This window comes from Triticum urartu, chromosome 1A, assembly GCF_056163025.1.
Source record: "Triticum urartu cultivar PI428250 chromosome 1A, HENAU_Tu73, whole genome shotgun sequence".
In the NCBI taxonomy this organism is placed as follows: domain Eukaryota; kingdom Viridiplantae; phylum Streptophyta; class Magnoliopsida; order Poales; family Poaceae; genus Triticum; species Triticum urartu.
The window spans coordinates 57,865,411-57,884,760 of record NC_141873.1 but is presented as its reverse complement, the minus strand read 5'-3'; the positions used below and the strand labels follow the sequence as shown (position 1 = coordinate 57,884,760).

The 19,350-nt window shown below is 41.5% G+C and overlaps 2 protein-coding genes across 3 annotated transcripts; both read right to left on the bottom strand.

The window, feature by feature from the left end:
• Positions 1-555: 555 nt before the first annotated feature.
• Positions 556-6,986, bottom strand: LOC125546011 (uncharacterized). 2 transcript variants are annotated; one of them, XM_048710096.2, is made up of 10 exons: positions 6,797-6,986; positions 5,814-5,906; positions 5,415-5,705; positions 4,279-4,353; positions 3,497-3,652; positions 2,739-3,088; positions 2,521-2,643; positions 2,333-2,446; positions 1,995-2,115; positions 556-1,321 (listed from the first exon to the last, which is right to left on the bottom strand). In XM_048710096.2, the coding sequence occupies exons 2-10, from the start codon at positions 5,902-5,904 to the stop codon at positions 765-767; spliced, it is 1,878 nt and encodes a 625-aa protein (XP_048566053.2). In that variant the 5' UTR covers positions 5,905-5,906; positions 6,797-6,986; the 3' UTR covers positions 556-764. The 2 variants fall into 2 exon arrangements, with proteins under 2 accessions (XP_048566053.2, XP_048566045.2); XM_048710088.2 differs by having other exon boundaries at positions 5,415-5,906.
• A 7,484-nt stretch (positions 6,987-14,470) lies between these two features.
• On the bottom strand, positions 14,471-16,951 carry LOC147989993 (uncharacterized). Its single transcript, XM_087520298.1, has 4 exons — positions 16,788-16,951; positions 16,018-16,063; positions 14,885-15,387; positions 14,471-14,801 (listed from the first exon to the last, which is right to left on the bottom strand). Exons 1-4 carry the CDS (start codon positions 16,930-16,932, stop codon positions 14,767-14,769), a joined length of 729 nt encoding a protein of 242 aa, XP_087376424.1. The 5' UTR covers positions 16,933-16,951; the 3' UTR covers positions 14,471-14,766.
• Between the last annotated feature and the right edge of the window lie 2,399 nt (positions 16,952-19,350).

Here is a 19,350-nt window from a genome sequence, read left to right as displayed (position 1 = left end):
ACTCGGTGCCCCGCCCCCAATAATTGCAGCCCTCGCATATAAATACGCCCGGCCGTATCCATATGTATGCACACACACAGACATCTCACACGATCCAATTATATCCTGCTTAAAGAGGAAGGTAGCTAGCTAGGCTGCATCTTTCAGCTGCGCCTGGTCAAACATGGCTTCCATGGGGTTTAGCTATGCGCAGGTACATGTGCGGCAGGAGAAGGTCCGGCAGAGGATCAGCCAACAAGAAGCCGCCAACAACTCGACCGTGAAGAACAAGAACAAGAGTATCGGTGAAGAAGACAAGATCAACAAGAGAAACTGCGACTCATGGGCCGCCGCCGGCAGGGTGCATCCGTGCGCATCTTCCACGGCGGCGGCGGCGGCGGCTGGGCCGGTGCCGGAGAGGTGAGGCTGGCTGGCGATGAGTTTTCTCTTCAGGCCACAAGAGGCTTGATTCGAGAGTTTAGTTTGTGTTTGTGACTAGTCTTAGCTTCTCTCAATATTTCCTCAAGGGAATAAAGATGTATGCTAGTATGTTTGCTTGTCTCAATAGTGCCAATATTTCAACGACCAACAATCAAATATACTTCAGCCACAGTTATCTGATAGCTCGAAATCCCCACCTAAAATTGTTTCTGACAGGCCTGCCTGTCGACTAACAAAGAGACTCACTAGAAGATGCAGGACAGAGTATTTTTACATAGCCAGAGCCATGGTATCACCCTGTCTTCCAACTGGAATCTTACTACTGCGAAGAACCTAGCTACTGACTAAAAGTGCTTGATCCTGAACTTCCACTCCCCCTTCACGGCATCAAACGCCACGAATTCAGCGCCATTCTTCTCGGTCCATTGCGCCAGAATCTCCTTATACCTGTCGACTTCTGGACCTTCCGTCAACTGCAACCCGGTCTTCTTATCGACGCATTTCACATTCAGGAGGGTGATCTCTGCAGGCTTGTTGAGCTCCTGCCCCACAGGAGGTCTCTTGCTCTCATCTGTGTAGACCAGGATCTCGCGGTCCTTGAACTCTACGATGGAAGCGATGTCGAGCTTCCTCACATCGGTTTCTCCATCAAACTTGATGCTGCCATAGCCATGCCTGCCGACCGTGAAGTCCTTCACATGTGAGCAACAACCTGGCTCGTTGCTTTCTCGTGCAGCAAGCTCTGCGATAGACGGCGAGGTGTAATAGTCTGCCTTATAGAGCCGAGGAAGCACACTTTCACTCACAGGGGCACCACCAAATGGAGTTATCACAGGATCAAATGGATTACTCCTAGCCAGGACAGCACCGTTGATATACCCTTTCTGTTCCCCAGCGGATCCTGATGATGGTGAACAAGATGTCAGTAACTCAATGCATATATCGTATGGCAACACACAAAGCATGAAGTAGCTTTGGTTCTGAGATATCAAATATTTTGACATTTGGGCTCCACAAGTGCTAATGGAGAACTTGGGTTTGCTCCTAGGATTCTTCCTTGTAACGTGCCAGTGAAGAATTTCTTGAATAAAGTATTGCTAGAATGAAACAGTAAAAGCTTATTTGAATAAAATACTCCTAGGAATCTTCACTCTGACGATGCTAGTAAATTCTTTTGCTTATTAAAAATTATTAGCATGAAGCAACAAAAGCTTATTTCAATAAGTTTTCCCATGGGATAACAAAAGCCAAGTAGAACATGACAGTGGATCCATTTTATAGCAACAAAAGTATCTACAGTTAATGAGGAAAACAAAATATTGTTTACTCTGCTTGAACCTGCATCGACTCAAGTTTGTGATGCAATGTGAAATAGAAAAGACAAAAACACATCATGCTTATCAGAAGTCTCAAGAAAATCCGAGCCATATGAAAATTACTGCTACAAAAACATTGCAGTATCAAAAGTCTAGGAAAAATAATGTAGCATCAACCTATCAGAAGTCTACAGAACAAACTAGTACCGAAAGCTAAGAAACTGATACGATACCACTGATAAGTTCTGGAGTATCTACCTGTTGAACTAGATGGTTTCCTGTCATGCTGCTCCACTGATTGGATAGTTAGCTCTTGGTTCTCTCCAGGATAGATACAGAAAGACACTGGTGTTGCTGAAGCTTTAACATTATGATGAACCTATGCAAAAGGACATGTGGATTTCATTTATGGGGTACTCAAAATGGACAGATTCAATTTTTTTGGATGCAATAAAAAGCGACTGGGAGCATTTTATCTGAATATTCATGAGCCCAAACGTGTGAGCATATACGGCTTGAAACATGTTTGAAGAGGTCCACAAGATTTCATCTTACTGTGCAACACAATTCTGGGCTATGGAGATTTATTGCCATACCTCTGTAGCACGACTGCCAGTATCATCATTCCTTGGAGAAAATCTAATCCTTACAGTAGTAATGTCAACTGGTAGTACCAACTCCACAGTTTTCTCAGCTTGATCAATATTTATCTGGAAAGGACGACAATAATAAATCAGATAAAGAAACAAAAAGCCAGGAAATATAGCCATTCAGTGACACCTACAGTAGTGGAATGACCGTTTGGCGATGGAGCTGGTGCTGAATGGGCGACCGAAGAGCTGAGTAAACTTCCTCCAGATTGAGTAGATTTTGAAGGGAACAAATTTTGGCTAAACATATGGCCTTGCTGCTTCCATCAGAACAATTAATCAATGAGAACACATACCAACTCCTATGAATGAAATGCATCATGAAAGAATAATCTTCTTTAGGAATACTTACAGCAGAAGATGTATCTGCAGGAGCTGTACATGCTGCTGTGTTATTGGATACGTTTTCCCAACATGTAGTAGATGGTGCACAAGATGAGCTTGAAAACCATGATGGCTTGTGGATTGGCTCGGGAGGGTATGAGAATAATGGTGACTGGGGTCCTGGAGGGCGCAGCCAAAATGGGTTGGTGGTACCATGTGCTGAGGATTGCAGTCCCACAGGTGCTGAGGATGGCTCAGGAGAGTATGAAAACAATGATGGCTTGACAGGATTTGCGAAGGCATTCACTGGGGCCTGGGGCTGGGGCTGCGAGGAATGATAAGCCCAAGGAACTCTGCCCTCCTGTAAGTTGAAACCACCTGGGGAACACACAAAACTAGATTAGTAACAAGAACCACATAAACTAATAAAATAAGTACATAATGAAAAAACACAAGATTCAACAGTTATTAACCATCAGTTATCATATAAGGTCCACACACGTTCTTTGGCCCCAGATTGCAGCCAGGGCACCAAGAGCAGTACCGTGTTGCTTTAATAGAACTAGTCAAGTCCTTGCACATTAGGTTAGGTCTCTAGAGGATTGAAGATAAATTAGGAAGAAAATTAATTAAGTATTAGAGTAAATAGTACTCCCCCTCCGTTTCTAAATATAAGCCTTTTTAGTGATCTTGACCATCACAGCAACCTGCCGAGACCTCATAGAACTTATCAAAAATGTAAACAGGACAAAAAAGTCTAAGTGTTGGAAATACTCAATATCTTACCTTTGTCTCCTTTCTTATAATCTGCATGTCGAAGCTCCTCATGAGATTTGCTCTTGAATACTGGCATTGCTGAAATAGATACATGGTAATTACGTTCAGGATCATCACCAGGAGTCCTGGTATAAGCAGAAACCCTGCTGCCTTTTTTAGACACTCCTACATAAATAAGATGTGAAAAAAGAAACAGTGAGATAACATATAAAATCTCATAATAAGTCAACTCAAAGAAAGAAAATTTTACATCAAATTGAAAAAAAAAGGTACCAATAAGTCAACTAAACCTTGAACCAGCCGTATTCAAAGAAAAAGGTCAGACTCATTTGACCAGCGGTTTTCCCCAGTTTTAGAACTCTTATTTCAAAATAAGCTAACTACTTCAATTACTAATCACCATTGAAGGTGTATTGTTATTGTATAGAAGGCACTACTGCCCATAACAAATAGACCAAGTAGATCATGTAGAGACTTGCATGAATATTAGGATCAGATTACTGCATCACGTTTTGAGTCAATAGATCAAGAAATAGTAAGAAAAAAATGGTATTTAAAAGTGCGTTGACAAATTACAATGCACAGCCAAGTTTACATATTCAACTACTCCCTCCGATCCAAAACAAGTGACATGGTTTTAGTACAAATTTGAACTAAAACCACAAAAATTATTTTGGATCGGAGGGAGCATGTTTAATGATAGCAGCTGAAAATGTAAGAGACTGGGTCAGCTATAATTTGTGAATACATGATGAACTAAATGAAAAGCACAAAGAAACCACAAAACTTACGGCCAAAGGGCCCAAATGAAGGCTCAGATTGCACCCCAAAGGTAGGAACATGTGAATAATGTTGGCCTGTTGTAGCTGTACAAAGCAATATGAAATTAGTTTAGTCAAATCAGCTGTGCTGAGTAAACTTATGAGTAATGAAACCGTAGAAACCAAGGTTATGTTTGGGATTATATCTACTGCTGGAAATAGTGAAAGCAACATAGAAAACAGTGGCATTGCCAAATAGTTCAGAGAAGAAAAAATAACCTAATGGTTTCACAAAGGAATATGACCACTGCATGCAGCAAACAATTTTGATTATGACAATTAATTTATTGATAAAATATCAGAATTGACTACATACATGCTCATGAATGGGTAGTTTTGTAAAAGAATATTCCTGTAGACTGTCATGGCTCTTGTGAATATGTCATGAAGAAAATAACGATCCAAAGAACATCATGGAGACCATGAACCAAAATGGCGTGCTCCTGGGAACAGAGTAGCACTTGCAGCCTACTATAGCTGTTTATATAGCGTCCATCTCCATTAAAAAACAGATCTTCCAAGAACTTACAAAAGACCCTGTAGTATCACCATACTGGTTTGGTTGACCTTATTACTGTCATACTGGATTGATTAGCCTCAGTATACATAGTTTCAAATTAGAGAAAATCAAAAGTCAATGCTAAATGAATACTTCCTACTATATATCAATCATAAGTCACGAGGAAAGAAAAAGATCAACTGTTAACCAAAAACGTCAAAAACCACCAATGGTGCTTCAGTAGTCAGAGTTAAATCTTAAATGCATCCTAGTATCGTACTGGAATTGTAATACTTGCACAATCTTGTTGTGCAGGACATTTGGCTAACAAATATCTTGGGTTATGAACTCAAGGAAAATTGTGTTCTCAGTTACACCATAAATATTTCACGTATTCATGAACTTACTCACGGGTGCTACTTGATGGCATCGCCAGAAATTTTACTGTTCATCCAACACATGCACAGTCAAACAGGGGAAGACACTGCTAACAAATAGAATTCACATCTACCATTGTATTGAAAGAACCCATCCAATCTACTTCAGGATAACCAAATAGCAGACGATTAAAATAAAATAGAGAATTGGTGGACAGAAGGCTACTTACAGCCAAATGGTGTGTTGGATGAAAAAGGTGCCTGATGGGGCATGGGGTGCCCGAAGGCGTTAGGGGATCGCCCAAATGCTGGGCCACACCAAGATGAATAGGAGCCCATGGCAGCACCAGAGGCTGGCGCGAAACCAGACGAGGATGGAAAAAAGCCCGTGGCTACCGGCGTGGAACCAAACGAGGATGAAGAAGGGCCCGTGGCAGCACCAGAGGCTGGCATGATACCAAACGAGTATGGAGAAAAGCCCGTGGCTACCGGCGTGAACGAGGATGAAGGAGGGCCCATGGCTGCACCAGAGGTCGGCATTACACCAAACGAGTATGGAGAAGAGCCCGTGGCTGCACCAGATGCCGGCGTGAAACAAAACAAGGATGGAGAAGAGCCCATGGCCGCACCAGAGGTCGGCGTGGAGAACAATGATGATGAAGAGCCCTTGACTGGCCCAAAGGCTGGCGGAGGGGTAGACCAAGATGAAGAACCCATCATAACTGCAGAAAACAAAGATCAAATTGAATTGGATGAATGACAAGTTAATAATCTTAATCCCTAATTAACGCCTAAGCATGGAAGATAAAACTGCATCAGTCACACAAGACACTAATTGCTAGGTACCAGAAAATGAAGGCACGCGATCAACTCCTTGCCAAAATTGCAAACATATTCACTGAAACAAAACACACCCGTCTATCCTGGCAGTTATATTCACTGAGCGGGTGCATTTTCTCAAAGCAACATTGGAGTGCTAGGATAGTGAGACCCGGGTGCATAAGCTCACAAAATCTGCATTCTACATTCAAAAACCATAAAGTAATTCTTCACCTCCGGATTGGAGGCCTGCTAAATTTGTTAACTCTTACTGACTTCCCATTAGTTTAATGATTAATCTAGCCCGCCAACCCCGTGGTAAACTGGAATCTAGGCAGCAAATGCAGCGTAATAAATAGTTAAATAACTAATAAGAAAACCCAACAAACGAACCCCCCGAATCAAACCACATAGAGAACAGCGCTTCTAACAGAAGAGGAACAAGTGCAAATAAAGTGGGACCGTCGCGTGCCCAGTTCGCTCATTCATCCAACGACAATATGTACAGAAGAAAACGAAAAATCGTGCGTGCGTGCGTGCGCCCGTCACACAAACCGACGAGAAAACGCACGCGGTTGCCCCGGCGGGCGGCAGCCGAGTAGAGCTCCTAATCAAAATCGACCCACCCGAAGAACCCTAGCCCGGGATTGGGGACAGAGCTGAACCGTCAGGTAGGCAATGCGGCCACCGCGACCTAGCGTCGGACCTGACCTACGAGCGAATCGCGAGTAGGTTCGCCGGGGTTCCGGTCGCATTGAGGCGGGGAGGAGGGTGAGGAGGAGGGGAGGCTTACAGGGAGGAAGGAAGGCGGCGGTCCGATCGAAGGGGCGGCGCGGCGGCGCGGGGTCCTCCGCCGTCTGGGGTGGAGGGAGGGAGAAGAGGTGGCGCGGGTGGGCTCCCCGGTGCGGTGCCGGCGCGGTTTATATACTACAGCGGCGGTTGGGCTCGGGGGACGGACGACTTCCGGGTCGCGGGTAGCGTAGGAGTGGTACAGTAGCTTACATATCAAGCCACAAGAGTAAAATATGACTTGTCAGCTTTCTTCCAACGCCACCTTTTTTTTTCGTTTTTTATTAAGTCTTCTTCGGTAGCCACTTCTCGGCAAGGGAGGTGGAACATGAAAGATGTACCGAATGTTCTCTCCGATCTAAAAGTGCCGTGGTTATTTTATTTGAGGAAAAGCCACCATAACGCATTTTACTGATCATGGCTAGCAAAAAGGGCCCATGTGTTGTAACTCGAAAAAGAAAATCATAATCTCAAATGGGCATGACCATATTTTGCTGCATCGCCGAGATACACTATCACTCTCATTTTCGTGAAATGGTGAACAATTTTTTTAAAAATAAAATAAAACTCGTGAACATTTTTAAAATACGTGAACATTATTTACAGATTTTCTAACGTTTTCGAAAACCATGACAATTTTTTAATTCGTGAACATTTTATACTATTTGCAAAAAAATAGAAAAAATTGTGAACATTTAAAAAAAATTCTTAAATAGGAGAAAATTTCTAGAATCGACGACCATTTTTTAAAATCACAAACATTTTATGAATCCACAAACTTTTATGAATTATTAAACATTTTATTTAAATTTTTTTATTTTTAGACATTTTTGAAGTCTCAAATTATTTAAAGTAGAAAAAACAAAGACGGAAAACAATAACGAAAAATGAAAAACCAGGCCGCCCGGACATGGGTCAGCCCATACAGGCATGCTGTGTCTTCTTCTAGCAGGCAGAGCGCAGTATAGACAGACGGGGATTCCCTGTGTGAAACCTTTTTTTATTACTTATAGATGGCATCAATGGGTAATATTTTGCAACTTTGAAAACAATTTTGATGACGTACTATCAAAAGCAATAACCTTTTTTATTACTTGTTATAGATGGCATCAATGGGTAATATTTTGTAATTTTGGAAGCAATTTTGATGATGTACTGTCATAAGCAATAACCTTTTATTATTAGGCATAGATTAAAATACTGATACATCATTCACGAGACTACTAAAAATAAGGGACGCGTCTAGCGAGCAAATGTTACCCGATAACGCTCCCGAGCACCCCGCCAATTAAGCAAGTTCTTGTATCACGTTCTGATTATAGAAAAACTCAAACAAATATAATCTCACCTTGTCCCCGCATGAGTTATTAGCACCGCCAATTAAGCAAGTTCTTGTATCACGTTCTGATTATAGAAAAACTCAAACAAATATAATCTCACGTTGTCCCCGCGTGAGTTATTAGCATCTAGTCCCATGTGCGTTAGTTGCATGTACGCATGTGTCTTTAGTCCTACATAGTCCAACCGGCATATAAGATGGAGGGTGTTGTCTTAGTGTGTCTTTAATTCCGTCTTAGAAAATTCAAAAAGCTATAACTGTCACATTGAGTGTCAAAATTCAAATTCATTTTCACCCTTTGAAACCATGGTGACATATTTTTCAAAACCAGATCTCGCGTAAGTATATTTTGATGGAATTTTGTGTGTGTGCAATTTAGTCCTTGTTTGGTGCGACTCCCTAGTAGTAGATGTGCAACTTTCTCTCTATTCGTGGACGTGCAATTTAACTTATGTGAACATGTGTAAACGTATTTAATTCGGGTTTTCATTTTTCTAAATAAGTCATAACTTTTGAACCGAACATCGGTTATTAAGGGGTTGTTTGGTTCCCTCCCTGGGAAGGATGCCTGACAAATTCCAGTGCCTGGCTTCGGCCTGGAGAACTGCTGCTTTTGTGCCTGGCCAGGCAGCTTTTGGCCAATATTGTTTGGTTCGTGACCACACCTACTTGGTACTTGCGTACGTCCAATCAAGAGAAAATGTGTCTTAGGTACGTCACATCAAGCCAATGCTTGTATTTTTTATTCTCCCATACATGATTAGCAGCCCCAGGCTGGTTTCAGGCGTCCCTTTCTAGTTGCCTGGGCCAGGCTAATTGTGGTCTCGGGTTTCCAGCCTAGGCTAATGACGTCGTGAGCTTTCTAGGCCAAGCTAGCACCACACTTTTCAGGGCATGAACCAAACAAGATCCAGGCAAATCTCAGGGAGGCACCAAGCTAGGAACCAAACAGGCTCTAAGACCCGCTTCCACAGTAGGAGTCTTCTCGACAAGCTCTTCAAAACTAGAACCCGCATGGGTATGTTTCAGTGAGCTTTTCTTTTATGTATTTTAGTCCTTATTAGGTGCAACTGCCTAGCAATCAATGTGCAACTACCTAACCGTCAATGTGCAACTTTTCTACCTACCCGTGAACATGCAGTTTTCACGGATGGCACCTCCACCCAAAACTATCCTCTATCACTGAGATGTGCAATTTTTATCTGCTGCCATGGCCAACTGCCAGTAGTTGAACTTTCCCGCTACTCGTGGATGTGCAGTTTTCATTGTTTGTTACCTCAGCCAACTTCCTAGTAGTGGATGTGCAACTTCGGATGCAGCCCTGGCCAACTATCTAATAGTGATGTGCAACTTTCCCCCATATTCCTTGGAGGTGTAGTTTTCACTACTAACACCCCTCCAACCACCCCTGCTAGTGAAACGTGCAATTTTAGCGTCGCGCCTATATGCAACTTTTCTCTCCCCCTCATGGATGTGCATCTTTCATCATCCAAAGATCTCTGCTAGTAAGACGTGCAACTTCGTCCGTTGTCCTGGCTAACTATGCCAACGAGAGCGTGCAATTCCTATAATTGTGATTATGCAACTATGTCGCTGAGCGTGTGCAACTCTCGCAATCGTGATTGTGCGACTATACTGCCACGCGTATGCAACTCCTGCAGTCGTGCACAAGCTAGTATCCGACGAGAGTATGCAACCCCACAGTCCGTGCATAAGCAACTATGCTGCCAGGGTGTGCAACTCCGTAGTCGCGCATGTGCAACTATGCCGACAAGAGCATGCAACTTCGTTGTCGTGCGTGTGCAACTATGCCGACGAGAGCATACAACTATATGGTCATGCGTGTGCGACTATGCCGATGAAAGTGGCGTGTGCAACTCCCGATGCCGTGCATGAGCTACTACCCGACAAGGGTGCGCAACCGCGCATACCGTGCTTAAGCAACTATGCCGATCCGGGTGTGCAACTCTGCAGCCGTGCGTGTGCGACTATGTCGGCAGGAGCATGCAACTCTATGGTCATGTGTGTGTGACTACGCCGATAAAAATGTGCAACTCTACGACTGTGTGTGTGACTATGACGCCACGCGTGTGTAACTTCTGTGCCGTGATTGTGCAACTATGTCATCGCCCGTGTGCAAACTCATGTAGCCATGTGCGAGCTACTACCCGACGAAGAGTGTGCAACCCCGTAGACCATGCGTAAGCAAGTATGCCGATGAGAACATGTGACTCCGCAATGGTGTGCGGGCGACTATGGTGACAAGAGCGTGTGCAGCCGTGGGTGAGCTAATATATCAACGAGAATGTTTCTATCCTAAAAGTAGTACTGAAGTTGGTTTAAAAAAATTGCATTCCGAAATATGAAAGTTGCACCGTATGGAACAAAAAGAAGGCATCGAGAAAAAGTTCATTGAAATGTATTCACCCAAGACCTAATTTTGAAGAGCACGTCAGAAGGATTTTAACAGTGAAACCAAAATTTAATTCGATGTACGGTTCAAAGTTAAGTTTTTTTTTGAATTTTTTAACATGAAAATAGTTGCCCACAAATTCAGCAAAATAGCTTGGAGCTTGGTTTTCGCACCACGTCCCACATTACTAAGTGACCGGCGTATGCGTCGGCTGGAGTCACGTGCGCTTCGAATTTTGATGCATCTAACGCGCACACACTTTAAAGAATTTGGGAATAATTTTTGGCCCGGTAGGTGCAACACGTACGTCTCCATCTTTCCAGGCATCGTGTATATATTTACTCTATCTTTACTTTTACACATACTAGAAAAGGGGTCCGTGTGTGGCAATGATTTTTTTTATAATTTCTAATGGCCATGATCATATTTTGCTACATCATCGAGATACACTATCACTCTCATGAACAATTTTTGAAATCATAAACATTTTTAAACTCGTGAACATATTCGATATCGTGAGCATTTTTCAAATTCGTGAACACTTTTAAATTTTCAAACATTTTCTCAAATGAATTCGGAAACATTTTATACTATTTACAAATATTCTTTAAAAAATTATGAACATTTTTTACAAAATTTTCTTGAAACCGCAAAAATATATCTAAAATTCACGAACATTTTTTCTGAAATTGATGGAACAATTTTGGACATTCACGAACACTATTTTGCTTTAACGAATATTTTTTAAATGCATCATCATTTTTTAACCAGCATACATTTTATAAATGGATAAACTATTTTGTAAGTCACGAATAGTTTTGGAGTTTTTAGAATATTTTTTCATTTATGAATTCACGAAATTTTGTTTAATTTCACTAAAATTCTTTAATACATGAACTTTTTGGAAAATCCTGAACATTTTTTATTTCCCAAAAATTTATTTTCAAAATTTCAAACATTTCTTTAATAACAAACATTCTTTTACAAAATTGTGAATATTTTTTGAAAATCAAAAATATTTTATGATTTACTAAAAATTATTTAAAAATTATCATATTTTAGACCTTTTTTGAAGCCTGAAATTATTTAAAGTTGCAAAAAATGAAAACGACAATTTTTTTTAAAAAAAATAGCCGCCCAAACATGTGCCGGCCCAAACAGGCGTGCTACATCTTCTCCCAGCGCGCCGAGCGCAGTATAGAAGGTCCCTACTACATGGACCGGCTCAGGTGGGGGGATTCCCCTATGTAAAATGTTTTTTTATCACTTATAGATGCCATTGATGGGTGATGTTTTGCAACTTTAAGGGTAATTTTCGTTATTTACCATCAGAAGAATAGCCTTTTTATTATTAGATATAGATATAGAATAGATGGGTGATGGTGGCTAGTGTGCTATGCTTCAATGAGTTTGGCCTGTGTTCAAATCACAACCTAGATAATTTATTTTTGTACGCTGGGCGCCAGTGAGGGTGACGGACAAAAAAAAACATACCACCTTGGATAATACAAGATCCTAAAAATTCAAATCAATTCTGTATCTCTCTGTACCTTCTTCTAATCTAATAATAGTAAAGTAAGGTACGTTTCTTTGTTTTTTTGTTTGTTTACCTCAACTTTTATTTCATCTACTATACTTGAGATGGTACTAATTCTGTAATAAATTAATTTGCAGTGAAAAAACTCTGTTGGGCCTTGCCTGTAATCTAATGAGCCAGTTGTACCCAAATTTCGAAAAGAAAATAAAGCTTGCAATGTCAATACGAAATCACTAATTAAGGAGTACTCGTTGCAAAGAACACTCCACTTTCCCAGGTTGCGACAAGTGGCGCACATGCAGCGCGCCACTTTCGCAACCTGTGAGTTTTTCCTTTTTTTCATAGATCCGTTTATTTATAACGTTTTATCTCTTAAACTGTGCGTCCAAATCTCGAACCGTTTTCACCATTGGATTTCTTGTGTCGAGATCTTCAAAACAAGATCTCATGTTGATAGGTTTTGACGAACTTTTTTTTTCACAAAAAAACCGGACGGAAAAAACCGAGTGAAAAAACCGAACCGGGAGCACGGTTTTTTTCTTTTTCCGAAAGAGGCACGCCCGTGCCTCTCGCAAAATCACAACCGTGCCTCTCGTGGAAGCAAAACCGTGACTCTCGTGTAAGGAAAAAAAACAAAAAACATGTTTTTTTTCCGTTTCCGAGAGGCACGACCGTGACTCTCGCCAAAGCACAACCGTGCCTTTCGCGAAAGCAAAACCGTGACTCTCGTGAAAGAAAAAAAACAGAAAACGCGTATTTTTTTTCCTTTTCCGAGAGGCACGGCCGTGACTTCCGTGTAAGCACAACCGTGCCTCTCGCGGAAGCAAAACCGTAACTCTCATGAACGAAAAAAAAACAGAAAACATGTTTTGTTTTTCCCTTTCCGAGAGGCACGGCCGTGACTCTCGCGAAAGCACAACCGTGTCTCTTGCGAAAGCAAAATCGTGACTCTCGCGAAAGAAAAAAAAACAGAAAACGCGTTTTTTTTCGTTTCTGAGAGGCACGGTCGTGACTCTCGCTAAAGCACAACCGTGGCTCTCGCGGAAGAAAAACCATGACTTTCACGAAAGAAAAAAAAATAAAATGCGTTTTTCGAAAAGCTAAGAAAGACCGGAAGAAAACCAAAACATCGAAAAAACCCGTTTAAAAAGCCGAAAACGCGCCCGAAAAAATAAAAAAACAGAATCCGAAGGGAGTGTCCAAAGCGCGACACGTGCCGAATGGCTGAGAGCGCGCCAAGTGACGCTGATCGTTGCGAGGCTCCCGAAGGAGCGCTCGTTAACTAGTTGCTCCCGTGTTAATAGACCAGCTGTACCGGAATTATGGCCCAGCTATACCAGAATTTTGTCAAAAATACTTGATCAATATGTGCTCGGAACCTTTTGGGCTGGCCCATGTGCGGGCGTCCTGTTTTTCTATTTTGTAATTTTCTTTTCTATTTTCCAATTTCAATTTTTATACTTTAAATAATTTGGGATTTTAAAGTAGTTCGGATTTTTATAAACAATTATTTTGAAAAAAATGTTCAAGAATTTATTAAATGTTTGTGGATTTTAGAAAATGTTCATGATTTTGCATATTCAAAAAATATTCACCAATTTGAATAACAATAAGAATTCAAATACTGTACATGGAAATTTTTAAAACTCTTCGGAAAAGGAAAAATATTCCAATTTTTGTAAAATCAATCATGAATTCAAAAAAATCTTTGAGAATTTTAAAAACATTTCATGATTTTAGAAAATGTTCATGAATCTGAAGCATTATTCACGATGTCAAAACAAATATTCAGGAATTTGTAAAAATGATCATGATTTCAAAAACAATGTTCATGAATTTGAAAAAGTATTCATGATTTCAAAAAAATGTTCACTAATTTGGAAGATGTTTGCGAAAAAGAAAAAGAAAAAAGAGATAGAAAAAGTGTTCTTGTGCTTAAAAATATATTCATAGTTTGAATAATATTCGAGCTCTTTAAAAATTCCATGAGATTTAAAAAGGATTTATGTGTTTTAGAAAGAATGTCGATACATTAAAAGAACAAATACACAGTTTAAAGGTGAGCCGGCTCATATGTATGAACTAGATGTATCATTCGCCTGCGATAACACGGTTTATTAACAAATGTGTCATGCGGTGGTTGAGATCATCACACATTGCAATTAGTTGGACACCACATCCATGAACGGTGAGTGCAGAAAGGACGATAAGGGACAACAAAGGTGAGAAAGGACGACAAGGGACAACAAAGGTGAGACACTATGTTGAATTAAATAATAGTATGAACTAGTGAATTTGTGAAAGCGTTCTTGTTATGACTGGATCATGTGTTTTTTCCCGTTGCAACGCACAGACGTGTTTGCTAGTAATAATAATATGGATGAATGCATAAAAAACACAGAGAATCACACCTTACTTTATTATTAGTATAGTACATATAGATATAGATATATCTATCACGTAAGAAACAAGATCCTAATATAATGTTTTTACATAATGCGGAAACAAAATAACAATTACTAAGTTATAGTACTCCCTCGGTCTTAAATATATGTCTCAACTTTATACTAGGTTTAATACAAAGTTTTTGGGACGGTGGGAGTATGAATTATAAAGGTAGATGTAGGGCATCACGCCGACGGCCTGAGCGGCAACTTCAACACCGTTTCGACACGGAACTGCACCTCATTCTTCAGCAGTCCTTGTGTCCTCGGAAGTCCCTGCATCGATCCAGTATTAAATACCCAAGGATTGCACTGAGGATCAACAGAAAAAACAACTATAACATGTATGAATATCATACTTGTGCTGGACTTTCCAGACTTCTTTTCTGCCAAAAACTTTTTGCAATTCCTTTTCCAGTGACCCTTGTCCTTGCAGAAGAAGCACTCTGTCTCTTTAGTAGGCCCGCGTTTAGGCTTTCCCTTGGTGTCGGTCTTACTGACGCCCTTGCCATTTTTGACTTTGCCCTTCTTCTTGAAACTAGTGGTCTTCTTCGTCACATGATTGGTGTCTTTCTGCATCCAAAACTCCGCGTTCTTGAGCATCCCGAGCAATTCATTCACGCTCTTGTCCATCTTGTACATCATGTAATTCATGATAAAGCCATTAAAGCTTGGCGGGAGAGACAGAAGGATAAGATCAGTACAAAGCCAAGCGGGGATCGGAGAGCCCAAAGCTTCCAACCTCCACATGTAACCAACTAGCTTGACCAGGTGTTGGCTCACTGAGCTTCCTTCTGCCATTTTGCACTTCAATAAGGCCTTGGTTATCTCATAACGTTCGCCATTTTGTAAAGAACATTCGCTATAAAAACCAACTATTAACACACACAAAAATGCCAATGGTGCTTCAGTAGTCAGTAGCTAAATGCATCATATCCTACTATACTACTGAAAGTTTAGTACTTGCACGATCTATTTGTGCATGGCATTTGGTTAACAAATATCTTAGGTCATGAACTCAAGAAAAATGTTGTTCTTAGTTATACCATGAATGTTTCACCTATTCGTCAACTTACTCACGGATGCTCTACTTGATAGCATCCCCAGAAATTGTACACATGCACGGTCAAGCAGGGGAATTCACTGGTAATGGAAAGAATTCATGGTTTATTATTGTATTGAACTTGGCAAACATAAGAACCCATCAAATCTACTTAGGGATAACCAAATAGCAGACCATGAAAACGAAAAATATATATAGAATCGGTGGAGAAAAATGGGGCATGGGTGGCCAAAAGGTCGGGCTATACAAAGGCGAAGAGGAGCCCATGGCTACACCAGAGCTCGTTGTGAAACAAAATGAGGATGGAGAAGAGCCCATGGCTGCACCAGAGGTCGGCATGGACAAAAATGAATGAGGATGAAGAGCCCATGGCTGCACCAGAGGTCGGCATGGACAAAAATGAATGAGGATGAAGAGCCCATGACTGACCCAGAGGCTGGCGGAACAGACCAAGATGAAGAAGAACCCGTCATAACTGCAGAAAAGCAAAGATCAAACTGAATTAGATGAATGACAAGTTAATAATCCCTAATAAGCATGGGAGATGAAACTGCATCAGTTACACAAGATACTAATTGCTAGGTAACAGAGAAGGAAGATACGCAAGCCACTTCTTGCCAAAATTGCAAAATATTCACAGAAACAAACACACATCGGTTTATCCTGGCAGTTATATGGAAGCCACATAAGTAGTTGAGTGGGTGCATTTTCTCATACGTCCTGCTATATTCAGAAATCATAAACTGAATTTTCACCTCCGGATCGGAGGCCTGCTAAATTTGTTACTGCTAGCTTCCCATTAGTTTGATCTACCCAGCAAGCGAACCCTCCAAATCAAATCAAACCACATAGTAAACAGCGGTTCTAACAGAAGAGGAACAAGTGCAAATACACTGGGATCGTCACGTGCCCAGCTCGCTTATATTCAACGAAATCGAAGAGAAAATGCACGCAGTCGTCCCGGCGGGCGGCGGCAGAGCTCTTAATCGAAACCGAAGCGCACGAAGAACCCTAGCTCGGATTGGGGATAGAACCGAACCGAACCAAATCAGGCTGGGAAACAAGCGCGGGAAGCACGTCGATCAAGTAGGCAATGCACCCACCGAACCTAGCCTCGGATTTGATCTAGTACGAGCGACTCGCAACCAGAATCGCTGGGCTCCGGTCGAATTGGTGCGGGGTAAGGAGGGGATGCTTACAGCAAGGCGGCGCTCCAACCGGAGAGGGAGAGGCGGGGCGCGGACGGGCTTGAGACGGCAGGGCTCCTCCGCCGTTTGGGTGAAGGAGGGGAGACTTCCGGATGGCGGGCAGTGTAGAAGTAGACTGGACAGAGCATCCGTCCATCTGCGGAGCAGGACGACGCCGACGTAGCATATGCCCGGTTACAGTTTATTTTAAAAAAAATGAGAAAATTTTGCTTTTGCGATTTTGCCAATTTTTTTATGCCACTCTAGATTCTGACATTTCACTTTTATCACTCTTAGTTTTTGATAATTATCACAATTGCCATTTTCGTGGCAAAAGTAAAATTTCCAGAGTGGCAAAAATGATATAAAATTATTTTGCTTTTGACACGGAATGACAATTGTGTAATTGTCAAAAGCTAAGAGTGGCAAAAGTGAAATGTCGAAATCTAGAATGGCATAATTTTTTTGGCAAAATCTAGAGTGGCGGAAACAAAATTTTCCCAAAAAATTTGACGAAAGTGAAAATTTTAATGCATATTTAAATAAATCGGTCATTTATACTTCAATTTTTTTTACATAAAAACCCAATGCTTTTTATTTAAACATCAACAAATTTATTTTCATTTCGACATATTGAAGGAAATATGCCCTAGAGGCAATAACAAAGTTGTTATTTATATTTCCTTATATCATGATAAATGTTTATTATTCATGCTAGAATTGTTTTAACCGGAAACTTGGTACATGTGTGAATACATAGACAAACAGAGTATCCCTAATATGTCTCTACTTGGCTAACTCGTTAATCAAAGATGATTAAGTTTCCTAGCCATAGACATGTTTTGCCATTTGATAAACGGGATCACATCATTAGAGAATGATGTGATGGACTAGACCCATCCGTTAGCTTAGCACTATGACCGTTTAGTTTATTGCTATTGCTTTCTTCATGATTTATACATGTTTTTATGACTATGAGATTATGCAACTCCCAAATACCGAAGGAACACCTTGTGTGCTATCAAACGTCACAACATAATTGGGTGATTATAAAGATGCTCTACAGGTGTCTCCGATGGTGTTTATTGAGTTGGCATAGATCGAGATTAGGATTTGTCAGGTATCTCTGAGCCCTCTCGGTAATGCACATCACTATGAGCCTTGCAAGCAATGTGACTAATGAGTTAGTCAAGGGATGATGCATTACGGAACGAGTAAAGAGACTTGCCGGTAACGAGATTGAACTAGGTATGATGATACCGACGATCGAATCTTGGACAAGTAACATACCGATGACAAAGGGAACAACATATGTTGTTGTGCGGTTTGACCGATAAAGATCTTCGTAGACTATGTAGGAACCAATAGGAGCATCCAGGTTCCGCTATTGGTTATTGACCAAAGATGTGTCTCGGTCATGTCTACATAGTTCTCAAACCCGTAGGGTCCGCACGCTTAACGTTCGATGACGATATGTATTATGAATTATGTGATTTGATGTACCGAAGGTTGTTCTGAGTCCCGGATAAGATCACATACATGACGAGGAGTCTCGAAATGGTCGAGACATAAAGATTGATATATTGGAAGGTTATATTCGGACACTGGAATGGTTCCAAAGTGTATCGGGTATTTTCCGAAGTACCGAGAGGTTACCGGAATCACCCGGGGGATTAATGGGCCACAATGGGCCTTAGTGGAGAAGAGAGGGCCGGCCAGAGGTGTCCCCCCTGCCCAGTCCAAATTGGACAAGGGAAGGGGGTGCCCCCCTCCTTCCTGCTCTTCTCTCCCCTTTCCCTTCTTCTCCTTCTTGGATGTAACGCCCTCGATGCGGCTATAGCTCCCACGTGTCGAGGCACGACTTAGAGACATAACCGCATTGAAAGCAATGTCGCAAGTCAGGCAATCATTACAACAACCCATGTAATATGTAATAAAAGGGGAAGATCATAATTGGCTTACACTCGCCACGTCACATCAGAATACATAAATAACATCCATCAAACAGACACTCATGGCCCGACTACGGCGCCAAAATAGAAAAGAACCCAATATGCGACAAGGCCCTGAATCAAACCCCAACTATACACCACTACTGATCATCGGGAAAGGAAACATAATAACGCTGAGAGTCCTCGTCGAACTCCCACTTGAGCTCGTACTCGTCACCTGGAGCGGAATCACCTGGACCTGCATCTGGAGTTATAGTATCTGTGAGCCACGGGGACTCAGCAATCTCGCACCCTCGCGATCAAAACTATTTAAGCTTATTGGAATGGATAAGGCGAATATATGTGGAGCTGCAGCAAGCGACTAGCATATGTGGTGGCTAACTTATACGCAAAAGAGAGCGAGAAGAGGAGGCAAGGCGCGAGCGAGAATCTAGAGGAACAACCTGCGCAAGCATTACTCCAACACCGTGTCCACTTCCCGGACTCCGCCGAGAAGAGGCCATCACGGTAACACACTCAGTTGATTCATTTTAATTAATTAAGGTTTAAGTTATCTACAACCGGACATTAACAAATTCCCATCTGCCCATAACCGCGGGCACGGCTTTCGAAAGTTCAATCCC

What these genes read in the sequence shown, in the direction of transcription:
- LOC125546011 (XM_048710088.2), bottom strand. Translation starts at nt 5,904, where the DNA reads ATGATGGGTTCTTCATCTTGGTCTACCCCTCCGCCAGCCTTTGGGCCA. An exon ending in ATCCAACACACCATTTGGCT is followed by an intron (nt 4,354 to 5,414) that starts GTAAGTAGCCTT and finishes TGCTTTGTACAG; the next exon opens with CTACAACAGGCCAACATTAT. An exon ending in GAAACCATCTAGTTCAACAG is followed by an intron (nt 1,322 to 1,994) that starts GTAGATACTCCA and finishes CACCATCATCAG; the next exon opens with GATCCGCTGGGGAACAGAAA.
- LOC147989993 (XM_087520298.1), bottom strand. Translation starts at nt 16,932, where the DNA reads ATGGACGGATGCTCTGTCCAGTCTACTTCTACACTGCCCGCCATCCGG. An exon ending in GGTTGGAGCGCCGCCTTGCT is followed by an intron (nt 16,064 to 16,787) that starts GTAAGCATCCCC and finishes GCTTTTCTGCAG; the next exon opens with TTATGACGGGTTCTTCTTCA. An exon ending in TCTGTTCCGCCAGCCTCTGG is followed by an intron (nt 15,388 to 16,017) that starts GTCAGTCATGGG and finishes TGGTTTTTATAG; the next exon opens with CGAATGTTCTTTACAAAATG.